Source organism: Episyrphus balteatus, chromosome 2 (genome assembly GCF_945859705.1).
Source record: "Episyrphus balteatus chromosome 2, idEpiBalt1.1, whole genome shotgun sequence".
Classification (NCBI taxonomy): domain Eukaryota; kingdom Metazoa; phylum Arthropoda; class Insecta; order Diptera; family Syrphidae; genus Episyrphus; species Episyrphus balteatus.
The window spans coordinates 21,560,940-21,577,891 of record NC_079135.1 but is presented as its reverse complement, the minus strand read 5'-3'; the positions used below and the strand labels follow the sequence as shown (position 1 = coordinate 21,577,891).

General features: G+C 28.1%; 2 protein-coding genes across 2 annotated transcripts; one reads left to right on the top strand and one right to left on the bottom strand.

The window, feature by feature from the left end:
* Window positions 1–7,672: 7,672 nt before the first annotated feature.
* Window positions 7,673–10,090, bottom strand: LOC129908289 (pickpocket protein 28-like; the record flags this gene model as incomplete). Its single annotated transcript, XM_055984695.1, has 7 exons — window positions 9,921–10,090; window positions 9,425–9,667; window positions 8,880–9,137; window positions 8,464–8,820; window positions 8,267–8,397; window positions 7,954–8,206; window positions 7,673–7,898 (listed from the first exon to the last, which is right to left on the bottom strand). Coding segments are annotated over exons 1-7 (1,638 nt in total), but the record flags the coding sequence as incomplete, so codon positions are not given.
* Window positions 10,091–15,144: 5,054 nt separating this feature from the next.
* On the top strand, window positions 15,145–16,615 carry LOC129912148 (pickpocket protein 28-like). Its single transcript, XM_055990276.1, has 4 exons — window positions 15,145–15,396; window positions 15,450–15,937; window positions 16,002–16,254; window positions 16,317–16,615. Exons 2-4 carry the CDS (start codon window positions 15,637–15,639, stop codon window positions 16,597–16,599), a joined length of 837 nt encoding a protein of 278 aa, XP_055846251.1. The 5' UTR covers window positions 15,145–15,396; window positions 15,450–15,636; the 3' UTR covers window positions 16,600–16,615.
* Window positions 16,616–16,952: the final 337 nt, after the last annotated feature.

Genomic DNA, 16,952 nt, shown 5'->3' with positions numbered 1-16,952 from the left:
AAATTGGTCTATTCTTGAACGAGAAATGCGTAAGTAATAACCAAAATGTCATTTTTCGAAAATAAAAAATGGTATCCGAATTTTTTGAGAAAAAATTTAAAACAAAGTTTGATTAGAATAGCTTTTTTTTGGGGCGTTCAAAAAATTTCAAACTTATAACGCATATAGATTTTGGCCTTATGCATATATTTGCAAATTGGAATAATCGCTAAGTGAGTTTTGACTGAATAACGGAAGAAACAAGTTTTTAAAAAACACGTTTTTTACCGTTTTTAACAGATTTTCATGGTTTTTTATTTTTATTTTTTTTTTGTAATAGATACAATAATAAAGTATAAGGAGTACAGATAGACCATGATCACGACTATATGTGTGCAAAGTTTCAATAATTTTCGTAAACACAATTTTGAGATAACGGTAAAAAAAAATAATAAAACTTTTGACCGAGAGCAGATAGAAACTTTTATGAGCAGGGCCCTATTTCACCAACTTACAAATTTGTAATTACAAGTAATTTTCACAATATTTGGAAAAAAAAACGAGAAATTCTGTTTCACCAGTTTCTTGTAATCACAAAATTGTATTTGTAATCTACAATTTTAAATTTGTAAAAAAATCAATTTTCTGTTTCACCGTAACTTGTATTTCACAAGTAACAAATTTGTGTGAGCTTTCAAGTTTCTTGTGGGTTTCTGTTTTACAAAAAAAAAAAAAAGTTACAAGTTTCTATTTATTTGTGAATATTTTTTACAAGAGTCAAGACGTATGTCATTTTTGTTACAAGTTTGTAAAAACCGTAATTAGCTTGATTAAAGTGTTTAAAATGGCTTTACGCCGAAGGCCATTATTATTATTTTTATAAAAGCTATGTTATTTTTATTCAAGGTTATAAAAATGCATTTGAAATTTAAAAAAAAAAATCATATATTGCAAGTAAAAAAATTTCATAATAAAAAATAATTGCATTAAGAAAATTTTTATTGCAACTGAAAAATATTTGATTTAAAAAAATATTTGTTGCAAATAAAATCATTTGCTTTAAAAAAAAAAAATATTGCAACTGAAAAATTTTTGCATTGAAAATAATATTATTATTTCAAATAAATATATTTTGCATTACAAAAAAATTTTATTACAAATACAAAATTTTCTGCATTAAAAAAAAAAAAATTAGGTATGCAAAATGTGTGTATTAAATTTTTTTTAATATTCGTTGAATCCTTTACAGTTTTGACTTTTTGGTCTTAGATAAGGTTCAATAGTATAGGTAGTTGAAATAACTAATGTTGGTATAGTCAGATACCCAAAATTATAAGAAATTCGACGAATATTAAGAAAAAATATTTAATGCACACACATTTTGTCCTGATTTTTCTTTCTATTGAGAAAATTTTTTATTTGCGATAAAATTTATTTTTAGTATACATATTTTATTTTCAATGCAAATATTTTTCAGTTGCAATTACATTTTTTTTACTGCAAATTTTTTTTGTTTGCAATAAATATTTTTTTTAAGGCAATTTTTTATTTGTAATAAATATTTTTTTTTTTTTTTATTTTGTAATTGAAAACAAAGGCTTCAAAAATTGGTATAGCATTTGTGTTTCAAATCGAATAAAAACATCACAAAATACCTGTTTAAAAAATTTTCCTGGTGGCTATAACCTGCTTTTTAAGTATGTAAAAATTCGTTCTCTTTTGAAAAAAGAGGCTTGTTTTTTTCTCATATTTTTGTAATTCTTCATTCCTTAAATTATTTTATTAATTTCCCTCACTCTTTACAATTTTATTATTTTACCATTTGTTTTACTTCTTTAAATCCATGGATGTCATTATAAAATAATAAATCGGCCATTCTTCGCATTTTTAGGACATTTTCACGCTTATTATCCAGTCTATCTCGTTGAAAAAGCAATTTTTTTTTTCTTGAAACTTGGTAGGTCTTAAGGGCACATTATAAAGTTGAAGTTCTAGAAGTTTCAAGAAAAACGAATTCAAAATAGCTTAATTATTAACAGACAAAGACGAAAACATAGAAGATTTGTACGCGTCTTCTCCGTTACCGCTTTATCTGTGAATAATTTGGCTGCGTAAAATTAGTTTTTCGTGAAACTTCTAGAACATCAACTTTATCATGAACCCTTAACACCTACCAAGTTTCAAGAAAAAAGGTTGCAAGTTACAAATTTGTGCTTGTAACTTGTAGTTGGTGAAATAGGGCCCAGCCTGATACAATTACCTTTCATTTGGTATATCACACATAACGGTACATTCACTACAAGCTACACAATTATAAATCAAGAAACTTGCGAAAAACCTCAGAACACCTGTGGGGATCTGTTGCCCCATGAACAGCCACCAGTGTGGGAAGTACCGTAATCTCAGTCTGGAATTTCGGCATGGTTGACTTTAAAAAACTTTTACTCCTATTGTAGGCATCTCGGGAATATGATTGAAGTGTCATATGAAAGGTGAAACAATAAGCTTTCACATGGTATAACTTTTTTTTATAGATTGTTATTGAATAAAATTGATAAAATAGCGTGAGGACATAAAAATAAATGTTTTTTTTTGCTTTTTTTTTTATGAAATTTGATGGAGTTCAAAAGACTCTAGCCCTTTTTGTAGATGTCTCATAGACCTGATCGATATATATATTTTGAGCTCAGCCAATAAGCTTTCAGATAGTATAAAATTTTGTTTAAAAAAAAAATGGAATTAATGACGCAAGAAGATAAAAATTCATGTTTTTTTTTTGCTTTTTTTATGAAAATGATTGTTTCCAAAAATTATTTTTATAATTTTTGCGCATTGTAAAAATTTAAAAATGGTTTTATTCTTAAGAAGAAATACTTGGCTTTTTAATTGTATATTTTTTTTTTTTTTTGTAAGCTTTTAAAATAAAAAAATTATATAATTAGAAAATAAAATATAAAAATTTATTAACGGTAGCTGCCATAGGACCGCCTTTTTCAAATCTGATTTTCTGCAAAACTTCTAATTGTATTTTATATACAAAAGCATTTACATAATTTAAGTATAAGCCAAAAATAAAATTTGGAAAAAAATAATTTTTGGATTTTTAAAATAGGTTTGAAATTTTTTTTTGAAAATCAAATTTTCGAAAACGGGACATTGAATTTCTTCGCAATTTTGTATTAGATGTTGATTAGTGATTTCACCAAAATTGCATAGCAATTTTATTTTAAAACTTTTTTCCCAATAAAAAAAATACTTAAAAAAAATAGTTTTATTTTTTTAAAAATGAATTTTTTTTTTCTAAAAATGCGCCTTCATATACATAACAATCAAAACTGCATATTTGTTTTGTTGGGTAATTTGATTTCAGATTTTATTTATTTTTTTTTTTTTTAAACGAATTTTATGTTTTTTTTTATTTGTTTGTTTTTATATATAAATTTAATAAAATAAGCAACTTGAACTCTAAGAGCAACTTCGTGCGACCCAGTCGTGCATTTTTAAGACAGTTCTGAAAAGAAGAATTTATTTCAATATATGGAAAATAATTTAATGAACCCAATTAGACTTACCCAGCGTTAATATTCGCATAATTGACACTCAATATCTGTTGAAAGATTTTTGTTTCCTTAACCGAATACTTGAATTCGTTTTTTGTTGATGAGCTTTAAACATCTTTGGGTTACGAACAGATCGGGCCCAAAAAACATTTCCCCTGTTTTTGTCCACTTTTATTTTGGTATTATTTTTCAAATTTTCAAATTATTTTTTGTCTATCTATTTTTTTTTTTTTTTTATTATTTGCAGGATTTTGGAATTTTGAGTTTCCAGACTTTTCAGTTGTCTGGATTTTTGGGGAATTTTAGTTGTTCGAGAATGCGAGTTTCCGGGGGATTTTTGATTTACTAAATTTGGGTTCTTCATGATTTTGGACTTTCTGGATTTCAAGTTTTCAGAATTTAAAATTTTCGGGACTTTAAATTATTAATACTTATTTTCATTTGTCGAGAATTTGAGTTATTGGAGATTCTTAATTTATGAGATTGGCTGATTTTGGATTTTCTTTTAATTTTTTTTATTAAAATTCACAGTCTGGACAAAAACAGTATAAAATGAGTTTTAAATTTTTTTTTTTGAAATCGATTATTTCAAAAACTATTGGCTATAATATATTGATTTAAAAATAAGAATTAAATGTACAATTTTGCCTTTTGGAAATGGTATAATTTATAACTGTAAGTGTTGCCGTTGTTTTCTAATATTTTTTTTTTTATTTTGATAATTTTTTTTTTAGAAAACTGCCCCTCCCACCTAAACGGGGAGAGATAGACCCCACTCCCAATGAAAAAAATGTTTGTATTGAGCTCCTCTACAAAAACCCGTTATCAAATCCTGACGCCCAAGTTATCCTAATACGTGCCGAAATAACATTCTTGGTTCTATACCTAAAAGTTCGAATTTCTGTATCTTGGTTGAAATCGTAAAATTTTTTTTTCTTAGCCATTTTTAAACTGATTTGGAAATAAATATTAGAATACTCGTATATTTTTAAAACAGCATGCTGTTGTGAAAACATATACTTTAATTTGATGTCGAAGTTGGATAAATGACGAAAAAAATGGAATTTTTGAACTTTGACAGCTTATAAATTCTAGGTGATTTAACCGAGTTACATGTTTTATGCATTACTGAAAAGGTATACTTATCTCCTATTAACTGTTAAAAAAATCGAAATGGGTAAATATTTGACGAAGCTAAATTTTTTTCAATGGGTGAAGGTCAAAAAACCATTTTTTGCCCCTAACTCCAGATTTTGGGGGTGTTTGGGGTTTTTTAAATACCGTTTCGTAATCAGTGGGACTAGCTAAACAAAACGTATATTTTAAAACCTCATTTTTGTAACATCGTGTAATTAAGAATCAATTATAATTAGACCTTTATGGCTTGAAATGGCATCAATCGAAAAACAAACATACACGTATGATATTTTTTTTTTATCCCCGGAACTTTCTTTGTGAAATTTTATTTTATTTAAATAATTATTTTTCATGCAAAATTATTTTAGTGAAATCAAAAAATCTTTGTTATAAATTTAAAAGATCCAAATTCCTAAGATTATGTTCCATAAGCTTTATTCATAAAAATTAAGACTTTTTTCTCAAGTTTGGTGCTCAGCTCTTTTGTTTTGCTCCTGTAGTTACAATTATTCGTGAGCTTACCGAGTCTTGACTAAAACCCACTTTTTTTGTATAGTGTCCCAGTGAATGATGTTCTTAACTTAACTTAAAAAAGCGTCACAACTAAGAAAAAAATGGTAAAATTTTCGCCACACTACTGTGTTTCTAACTTAATTTGAAATAGCCTTGAAACGTATAAATATAATCAAGAGTTGTCTCTTCTTTTGTATTGTTTTACAATAAGTCATAAAAAAAGTCAAGCTATGTATTTATATTTAGAACTGAAGGTACAATATGACTACACCAACACCACCCTAATATATAAAAACAATTCCCAAATGAATACCTAGAAAAAAAAAAACTCCCTACTAAATTATATATAAATGAAACTACAAACCGCAACTATAAAAAGCCATTCGCTAACAAAATAATCTTTCAGATGAGTTCCACACATTTGAACAATCTAACGTCTTTATTTTTTTTTCTTTAGTTCAGTGAAATTCCATTTAAATTAAAAAGTTGTGGGATAAGTGTTTTTAGGCACTAACTTAATGTACATTTGATAAGAATTTATCACAAAAAAAAAAAAAAAGGAAATGTGATCCGAATTTTTATCAAAAACCAAAATGTATGTGTGTGAAAAAAATGCTGCGATTAAAAAGGATTTTTTTTTTTCAATGCTGTGAAAGCCATGTCATATCAGTAAATCGTTAAGACAAAAACTGTAGAATGCTTTTCTTTTACTATACCACAATTTTCCTTTGTCTAAAAAGGTAACTTCGCAAGTAAAAAACAAATTTCGGACAACTTCGGATAGTGCCTTAGATCTTTAAAAAACATAAAGTTAGCTACAAAAAAAAAATTACGCTAGTCTCGTTATTCGGTATTCCCAAAATTCTTCTGGAGTCATGGATATACAGACTTTTTTTCGTGCAAAATTTTGAAAAAAGAGAATAACTGCCCGTTCTGCTTCGAAATAATTCTATTTTCCATTCTTTGTTGCCGAGTACAAAGAGTTAAGTCAAAAAACTCGATTTTCGGATTTTAATTAGTCAGTTTTTTTTTTTCTTTCGTCCTATATCGCCCTAGCTCTAGCACATCCCCTTCTGTTAGAAATGATTCAGTACAAAGGGTTTAAGTTTAAAAATTGTGTGGACCTAAGTTGACTTAACTCCTTTATTATTGCATTAATTTTGAATTTTAAATAAAAAAAAGGATTAACTCAAGAGGCAGAAAACGAATAACCATTTTTCTACAGTATTTTATTAGTTAAAAAAGAATTTTCAGATTTGGTAATTAATCACATTGATACTTCCCACTTTACTTTATAAATGAAACTTTGTTATCAATGTAAACTATCATTTTTATTGACTTAATTCCTTTGGATCAAGTTGATTTTTTAAAACATTTAATGTCTCTAAGTCAACACAATTTTTTTAAGAATGTTCATTTTCTGATCAATAGCATTTTTTTTAAAACATTTTTTTTTTTTTGAGCATTTTTCACTCTTTTGGCCGAAACTTCGTAAAAACAATAAATAAAAAAAAAACTAAAAAATGGCTTATCGAGTATTTATTCAGACGAAGTGATTACCGTTAAGTTTTTGAAAAACAGTTGAGTTCTGCTAGTCTAAAACTTCTGCTACTTTAAAACTCTCTATTTTAAAGTTCTGTAAGTCATAACTCAAGATTCATGATTTTCAAAATTTTATATTCCAAAGTTATGTAAATGGAGTACAAAATTATTTTGATAATAAAAAAAGATTCGTCATAACTCAAAAACATTGTATTTTTATTCGAAATTTTATTCTTACGCATTAAAAAAGTTGGTTGGTTGGTTTTTTTTTTTTTTTGTCTTCTACTCGGAAGCAGATATTTTCAGATCAAGGTGTCGAAACTGGATTTGGTTCACAGATATGAGCTAACAATGAATAGACATATCCATTGATGTAAAAAAAATTACAAATCTATTTTTTTTTTTTTAATTTTTGCGAAAAAATAATGGATTTTCAAAAAAAGTTCCCCAAATCCATCGAGTGATACATCAAAAGAAAGGCCTTTTCAAGCTCTATTCATAACTGAAAACCAAATTTTTGTTTGCAAGCCTGGGTTGCTGAATATCAACTGTTGACAAAAATTTTAAGATGCTCTGGCCACTCTTCCACCAACGCAAAGCTTTAAATTCAAAAATCCAAAGACCCACCAAATGACAGATGTAAGAACAGTGGGGTCGATACCATTCCTTAAACGATGAACAGAACTTATGTACCAAAATATAAAGAATGCGACCAAAACTATACATTTACTGAAAAACAATTATTGATCCTCTTTTCAGACAAAAAATGGGACAGTCCAAAAACTATTAGGTATTTTGGAGATTTATTACCCCGCACGATATTAAGAATAAAATCTGATCTGTAGAATCAAAAATATATTGAAAAAAAAACAAAATATGAAAAATAATAAACTTTTCTATTTCAATTTATTATTACAAGCAATTTTGTTTAAATTTCTTTTCTTCTTCAACTCTTTTCTAAGGTTTATTTTTCTAGTTTTCAAATTCTTCCACAATCTTATAGTAAAAAAGTATACCAATTCTACCAAACTTAATGTCGAAAAACCCATAAAAAGTCCCAACAAACCTCCACAATTTGCTATAAAATCTGTCTCACTATACAATTCGGAACGTTTTAGCCCATTGAAGACATCTGCTTTAAAGTAAATATGTATTTGTGTTACTCGACTGTAAAATAAATAAAATATAAGTATTTATGATGAAATTGATTTCTTATTCCTACTTCTCAAGTAAAAAATCCAAGTCTTCTTCCCTAAAAGCTGTTGCAGTTTCCATTACATTGATATCAACTTGATGTTCAACTTCTGCTTTATATTCAACTTCAAAGCAAGTTGGTAGACAATGACAAAAATTACTAAAATCATTATTTTGGTTTGGAATGTTTCGTTGTTGAAATTTCACAGTGTTACTATTTTTTATGACGTCATCTAGGCATTTTAGACTAGCTGCTCCACAAACTGGATGTGAAGAGTTTCCTTTAAAAAAAAAGTCGAAATTTTATAATATATTTCCACTGTTTACAGAACAAAGCTTACTTGGCATTGAAAATTTGACACATCCACACTTGGCAAGGGTTTGATTTGCAAGACATTCCAACTCACAATTAACCTGCGTATAGACCGTAAAATACCTTAAATACCGTTCATTCTGATAGTAGCATTGGCGTCTTCAAAAAAAAAAAAAACTTATTTATCAAAAGATTCAGAAAGAAAGAAACTAAAAAATTTTATACTTTTCTGGATGATAATCTTCCAATCCATCGGAAGTGCTCACAATTTGCGGATTAATTGTTATCACAGCTGTTTGATCAAAGGGAATACTGACGAACTTTTTCGACACATTTGGTTCCTCTCCTGGAGTATGAAGTATTATTTTAAAACCATGAACGCCATTTCGACACATAAATTCATTGTTTTGTTTGCTATCGGTTATAAATAAAATCAGACTTTCGAGTTCTCCATCTCCTAAAACCCGTTTAGGAAAAGTCTCTTCATTAGCTTGTTTGTTGTAACCATTTTCTAAATCCCAATCTAAATTTCTGTCATTGTCGAATTTGTAACCGATAAATTCTTTTCTTCGTGAGTTGTATCTTATTTTGTAAACTTAGATGTTAGATAAAAAAAATGTCTCTATTTTATCTCTACTTACAATTCAGTCCGATAATGTGCAGATTTAAGTGAATTAAATGAATAACAGATTCCTTCATCAGTCAAAGTATAATCGAAATATTCGTCACATTCGAAATTTGTATGTTTCCAATAACAGTCGTTCATAGTTTCATTGAATATTGGAGCTAACTTTAACATTGCCATAATCAAGTCTGGTGCATTGGCAAAATGGCGCCCAAAAGAATGCATTTCGAGTCTTGGTCGACATATTTGTGATATTGCCTCCCAGTTGTATTTCCTGAAACATTGGACTTTGGCTACACAGAGATAAAGACCACCTAAATTTAAGCGGATTTCTTCATGGTTTTTTGCAAAGATGAATTCCGTCTTAATTTAAGCGGAAAGCCACTTAATTTAAGCGGAAATACACTTAATTTAAGATTAAAATCATGCTTTTAATGATAATAATAATATTCCGCTTAAATTAAGTAGATTTCCGCTTAAATTAAGACGAAAGTCATCTTGGTAAAAAACCATGAAGAAATCCGCTTAAATTTAGGTGATCTTTTTCTTCTTTTTACATACTTATCTTCTGTAATATTTTTGTTGTCAGAAATTTTCCAATAGATTTCTGTAAAATTGAATAATTTGGTGTGAGATTTTGTTTCAGCGCAAATGGTTACCGCCGGAAATGGTATTTCCCAAACGGGTGTTAGTTTTTCATTGAAACTAACAATGACCGGTTCGTTGGAGCGTTTTTCCCAAATATTTTTTATGAGATAAGAACATGTTAGGAAGGAAAGTATGACAGCAATGAGCCAAATGATTCTGAAAATAAAAGAAAAGTAAGAATCATGAGTCAAGAATCAGAAAATAGAAATCAAAAAACCAAAACATCAAAAATGACAAATCAAAAATAAGCAAAAAAACAAAAGAATTTTTCTAAAAATTCATATTCATAGAAAAAATATGGCGTTCTTAAACATACCTACTTGGAACTCAAAAATAGAAAATTCCTTTTTTTTTAAATTGGAATTTTTTTTTTCAAAACGAAAACTAATGCAAAAAATTCTATTATTACCTATCAAAAGCTGGCCGTTTTTCACCAATATATCGAAATCCATGAATTGAACTTTCTTCAAAATATTCGTAGAATGTTTCTTTGATAACTTGCAATGTAGTTCGACTTTTTATGCATTTTCTATTTGGAATAGTATTCGTGTCGGAATCTTTTTCTTTAAAATATCTCATTTTATCACTTTTTAATTTTAAAAATATTTTGTTATTAAATAAAATACAAATTTTCCAACAGTGTTAGTTAGCTTTTGTCTCTACTTGATAATATGTTTCTACTTGAACGATTAAAAATTATATGAGGAAGTTTTTGCGGTTAACCATATAGGTTGTAGTCAATGTTAGAAAATAATAGCAATAATAGTAATTAATTTCTTGAATATTGTGTTGAAATTCTCAAGAGTCCAATAAAATTTAGTTTATTAAGCGATCTATCATGGTATTTTCATTATTAAGAAGAAATGAGTATGATAATATAAATATCTAATGGAGGTACCGAAGTGACTTGCTGCATAATAAAGGGTTGGTCTTTGAAATTAAATTTGATATTATTTTCATAACTGGCGCTTTGCTTTATGGCAAAGAATACTTATTTCCCTAGTTTTTTACTATGAAAGGCTCAAGATTCGTATTTTATCCTATGACTTTTACATAAAATGTGTGTGTTTTTGTTATTCCTGTCCTCGGACTGAATTTTCTAGCGTGCCATTATTTTTAAGAGTTTTTCACCCACATTTAAGGCTTTGTACCTATTGAAAAAAAATTTAAAATCGTTAGGCTACGGCCACGTCCTGAGCGGCTGAGCGTCAATCCTGAGCGATGAGGTGGCCACGTCCTGAGCGGCAATTTCAAAACCCTACAAGTGCAAAATATTCAATGAGTATTCGGCTCGCCATATAAGCAGGGTAGCGTATTCAAAAATACGGAAAATTAAACTTTAAGGCCTGGCAACCCTATGCCTTGACAGGATATCGATAGGCAACCAATGTGCAATTTATTTCCTTAGACACCAACTTTCAGAAAATTTAACTCTCAACTGGTATAACGATGAGGGTAGGTCGTCCTATGGCGGGATCTCCTACTATTATAAAAAATTTAAAATCGTTAGAGTCGTTTTTAAAAAATATGTTTTTATATATAAAAATTTTCTACATTCAATTTTGAAAAAATTGTTTTTTTCAAAAAAATAAATTTGTAAATTTTTTTTTTAAATCCAAAATGTGTTACTTTTCGAAAATTTTGTAAATTTTTTAGGTATATAAGGATAACTTTGACGTTTCTGTATACAAATTTTGGCTCAAATCGACATTTACGAAAAATTCATAAATAAAAAAAAAAAAACATTTTACGGTAGGTACCGTTAAAAATTCAGAAACTACTTCAAAATAACGTACTAATGAGAATCAAACAAGAAAATATATTTAAAAAAATTATGGTTTTGTCCTCTAGAGGGGACCATATTCGGTTTTATTAACACCATAAAACCATTTACAAGAGGACAAGCAAGACTTATCCAACGATATAGCATTTGTTAAATTGATACAAGTAGTTTAGGAGCAATGACGTCACAGTTGAATAACCAAACATAGTACCTGAAAAAAGCAAAACACTCCTTTTGGTCTTGCCTTATTCAAGTAAAAATTAGAAAAATAATATCTAGAATAATGACCTACGAATATGCTTAACCAGTACAAAAAAAAATTGTTTTAGGCAAAAAAGTATCGTTTTCGATACAGTTAACCTTCTGTCGGCACACGGATGCGAATTTGGCGGGACAAAAATAAAAAAATTACTATTTTTCAAAAAAGTGGTCACAAAAAAGTCTATATATAAGGGTGAAAATATTTTGTTTTTTGGAATTGTGAATAAAATATTCGAATTCCTGGGAAAATTCTACACCAATTTCATATATGATTCTCCATAATATATTGAGACCGAAAAAAGTTCTAGCGACATGAAAAAGTATAAACCAAATTCGACCCGTGTGTCTATCACGTCACAAAATACAGGTGTGCCTACAGAGGGTTAAGGCTGAAATCTGAATATCTCATTTTCATTTCCACTTTTCAAAGTCAATTATTACATCTTGTTATAGAAAAATGTTATATTTCGACTATAATCATATAACGAAATGAGTCAGTTAATTGTGACTATGTTTTTAAAAAGTGTTTCTAATTTTACCGGAAAAATTCAATTTAATCTGAAGAGCGTGAAAGAAAAAAAGTTATAGTTCTAACGTTTTAAAAATGAAACTTACCACAGGGTCGCACGTAGATGCTGTAATTGTAATTAATATCGTACTATCCGATATAATAATTTCTTAAACTTAAAGGTATCTGTTAGTTTTTGCAGTGAAATTTCTTCACTTTTTCTCGATTTAAAGGAAGACTTGTGACAGTAATAATTATAATAACAAAATATTCCCTTTGAAACGTAGCAAGTCACTACAGTTCCACCAATAGAATTGGTCACATACTGACTTCATTTGTGTTGAAATATAAACAAGATGACTAGCCCCTTTATATAAAATGAATTAATTTCCGCTCTCTTGAGACTTTCACCTTAGAAGTATAAGGAAAAGTTATTTACTTAATTAGGTATTTTCCAACTGATAAATAAACTCCTGTAAATTGAAATATTTTTAACTCATTTACCTTTTAGTTTTTGAAGTGGAAACATAAGCGCGTTGAATGGCTAAAAATAGTTAATAAGAATAGATAGAATAGGAAATAATGGAAGTGAATTGTGCGAGTATACCCAAATTGAACAACAAAGCGAATTTAAGTTAAAAATTAAACAATGTTAGAAGAAAATGATTCAAGTTCAAATACTGAACCAATTAAACCATGCTGTAGTTGTGAAAATAAATTTAAAGCTTTCAAAAGAATATTCTTTGAATATTCAAACGAATGTTCAGTTCATGGATTTAAATATATTGGTGAAAAGAAACTTCCAATTATCGATAGGTAATTACTTACATAATAATAAAGTCTATTTGATACCGATTTTGAGATTTACCATGAGATACTGAAAATGTGTACTGAAGTGACAAGCTCATTTTGAAGTTGTTATTTTTCAATACGCTCAATTTTTTACCCCCCGGGCTCGAATTAATGATATCAAGATCTTTTTGAAAAATATGATCTGGTTCAAAGAAAAAATAAATCTTCAGTTTTAATGAACATTTTGGTCATATTATTTTATGATTTAAAAAAAAAATCTACCTTTAAAATATTATGTAATTGGCAACAATATAACATAAAAATTGTCAATCTTTTCGTGAACATTATTAAAAAAGTTGTAATAACGGCTTTCAAATTATGTTTTACCGATTTTACATATTTCGTGCAAGATACTAGATTTTGTTTTTAAACTGTTTGAATTTCTTTTTTTATTGAACATAAAAGGAGTGTTACATCCAAATTTAAGATCGATTTATCTTTTTGATTTCAATTAAATTAAATTTTGTATTTATAAATTGTTTTAAAAATAGTAAATTATATTTTATCGCTTATTATGGACGCCATTTTCTATAAAAAAAAAAAGCTGGCAGTTTTTGCGTATTATCCATAAAACTACGGTTTTCTTTAAAGTGTAAACCTCGTATAGCTCAAAGGAATTCCAATAAAACTGCATTTTTTTTTTTTTTTAAGAAAATATCGTGATTTTAATGTAAAAGTTTTGAATGTTAAAACTCCTTAAAGAATTGTTCTTATTAAATTTTATGAGAAATTTTATTTTATTTTATTAAAATAATTAAAAAAAAATTAAATCGTTTTAAACTCCAATTCAAGTATTCAGTTGATTTTTTTAAACAGAAAAAACAAAAAAAAACTTTTGAAAAATGTCGTTTAAAATAAAAGAAGTTTTTTATATAAAAACTTCCAAATATTAACCGTTTCGAACCCAAGCCATGAAAATCAATATTAAAAAATGTTTTTTTTTTTCAGTATTATCGTGTCAAAATTATTTATTTTCCAAAATAATAAATAGCAAAACTAATGTGTTACTCTCATGTTACAGGTAAGTAACGTGCACCAGCTAGACCACCAAAAAAAGTAGGACAACTGAGAAAATAACTTTTTATGGAACAATAATGTATGCTTCTTCTTCTAAGCCAAAAAACAAAACACTTTCTGGATTAACATTTTTTATATCTTTTTTTCAATATTATGACCATACATAAAAAAAAGTTTTGCAAAAAACAATGTGAATTTCAGTAACTTTTTCGATAAAAAAAAAAATTAAAGGTGTGATTTTTGACTAACTTTTTGTAATAATCCAGTAACTACTCATTATTATCTTTCAATTAAGCCATCGAAACCTAAAAAATTATTTAATGGAATATTTTATACGAATTTTTTAAAAATATGTTACATGAAAGTAACGCTGGGTCCGAAAGGGTTAAAAAAAAAATTGGAATTCCCTTAAAAAAAGTACTTATCGATACCCAAAATCAAAATTTCAAGAAAATTCCTTAATTCGTTTTCAAATATATGTACTTGTAGGTACATACATAAGTGAATTTTCCCACAAAAAAAAAATTGAATCTATATTTTAAAAATCAAAATATTATTTTTTTAAAACTTTTTTCCTAATTTTAACCTTAATGACACAAAAATGTTTTTTAAGTTAGAAATAGAAAAAAATATTTTTTTTATTTTCAAAGTAGTAAAAGTAGGATTTACATATGTGCTGCAGTACACATATTTTTTTATCGAAATCGGTAGACCTGTTTTTGAGAAAAATGTTTTTTCATTTTAGTCCTTACTTGCCATAGATTTATTTTAGGTCGTAAAAGAAATTAGATTATTTTTTTTCTGGTAGATCAATTAACCTAAATATTTTGCCCTTGAATGCAAAAAAATAGATGCTATGAAGAGGATAAAGAATTTTAATAAAAACAATTTTCTTTTCCTTTTCCAGAATCATCTGGATCTGTGGTATCATATTTTCAATAGTAACGTGTTGCTATCTTATAACAATTATCTGGGAAAAACGAAACACTACCCCAGTCATTGTTAGCTTCAATGAAAAACAAACACCCGTCTGGGAAATTCCATTTCCTTCGGTAACCATTTGCCCTGAAACTAAAACTCACACGACCATTTTTAATTACACAGAAATATATTGGAAAATTTCTGATCATGGAAACTTAACGAAAGAAGAGTAAGATAATCAATTCTGACTTTAAGATCTCCAATTAAGTACAAATTGAATTCCAGACAATACTATTGGGAAGCAATATCACAAACATGTCAACCAAGAGTTGTCTCAAGTTCTTATGGAAACATTTTTGCCAATTCATCAGATTTAATCAAAGCAATAACGAAGGCAGCTCCAACTTTAGAGGAAACATTTGCCGAATGCTATTGGAAACGTTCAAATATCAATTGTGAAGAAATTTTTGATTCGATTTTAACCGAAGAAGGAATCTGTTTTTCATTTAATTCACTTAAATCTTCCCAATATCGGACTGAATTGTAAGTAAAAACACCTTTTTAAATCATTCTTTCTATCTAAATCTTCAAAAAAGGTACAATTCCCGGAAAAAGGACTTTATCGGTAACAAATACGACATTAACCAACATTTAGATTGGGATCTAGAAAATGGTTACAACGAACAAGCTGATGCTGATACTTTTCCTGTTCGAGCTTTAGGAGCTGGTGCTCAAGAAAGTCTTATTGTTTTTTTGACAAATAGAAAAGAAGATGAAGAACAAATGTGTCGAAATGCTTTACAAGGCTTCAAAGTCACACTGCACACTCCTGGAGAAGAACCACAAGTGTCAAAGAAGTTTGTCGATATTCCTTTTGATCAAACAGTTTTGTTAGCTGTGAAGCCTAGACTTGTAACGACTTCTGATGGATTGAGACATTATCAGCCTGAAAGGCGACAATGCTACTATCAAAATGAACGATATTTAAGGTATTTCAAAGTCTATAACCAAGTCAACTGTCAATTGGAATGTTTGGCAAATCAAACCCTTGCCAAATGTGGATGTGTTAAATTTTCAATGCCCAGTAAGTTTTTTCCATATTAAGCCTAAACATCTTTTTTAAAGGTTAACTTTGTTTTGTTAAATAGGAAATTCATCTCATCCAGTTTGTGGAGCTGATAGTATCAAATGCATGGATGACGTCATCGACCATAGCAGCACCATGAAATTCAAATTAGAACGAAATCCAAATCAATTTAATAATTTAAGTAGTTTTTGTCATTGTTTACCAACTTGTATTGAAATTGAATATAAAGCAGAGCTGGAACATCAAGTTGCAATTGATGTAGTTGGGACAGCTAGAGCTTTTAGAGAAGATCGAATGGGTGATGATATTTGGAGGTAAAACATATTCCACAATTTTTTTTTTACTTTTCTTTAATTTGTTTGTTTTTCATTTAAAGCACTCGAGTAACGCAACTAAGTATTAATTTCAAAGCTGATGTCTTTAATGGACTAAAACGTTCCGAATTGTATAGTTGGACAGATTTTATAGCAAGTTGTGGTGGATTGTTGGGACTTTTTATGGGTATATCGATTTTGAGTTTGGTGGAATTTGTATATTTTTTTACAATAAGATTGTGGAGGAAATTGAGGCAAACGAGGAGAAAACAACGAAGATTGTCGAAGAAGAAACGAAGTTTGAATAAAGATGATAGTAGTAGGGAACAAAGTGCCAAAATTTAATAAATTAATAAAAAATCACGAGGAATCTTTGGTTGTGTTTTTTTTTTAACAATAATTTCTTTCGACGGTGATTCGTCACAAAAAATGAATATAGGTTTTTGGGGAGGGTTTTATTTAGTTTTATTTAATAAAAATCGTTGCTTGATTTCGGATTTAAAAATAAAAATTGCATTGGCACGCAAAATTTTTCAACTACTTGAATATTAACATGGTTTTTGGCACTCTTGACTTCAAATTACAACACAGTAATTTTTTTTTTTCAAAATTACTCGTGGAATCCTAAAAAGACATATTTTTTCGTCTTACATATATATTTTTTCGTGATAGTAAAATTTTATAAGATCAAAAAATAA

Bases quoted from the DNA above. Each gene is read 5' to 3' on its own strand.
- LOC129912148 (XM_055990276.1), top strand. From the start codon at position 15,637: ATGTGTCGAAATGCTTTACAAGGCTTCAAAGTCACACTGCACACTCCT. The intron at 15,938-16,001 runs GTAAGTTTTTTC...TTTGTTAAATAG, and splicing joins TGTTAAATTTTCAATGCCCA to GAAATTCATCTCATCCAGTT. The intron at 16,255-16,316 runs GTAAAACATATT...TTTCATTTAAAG, and splicing joins ATGGGTGATGATATTTGGAG to CACTCGAGTAACGCAACTAA.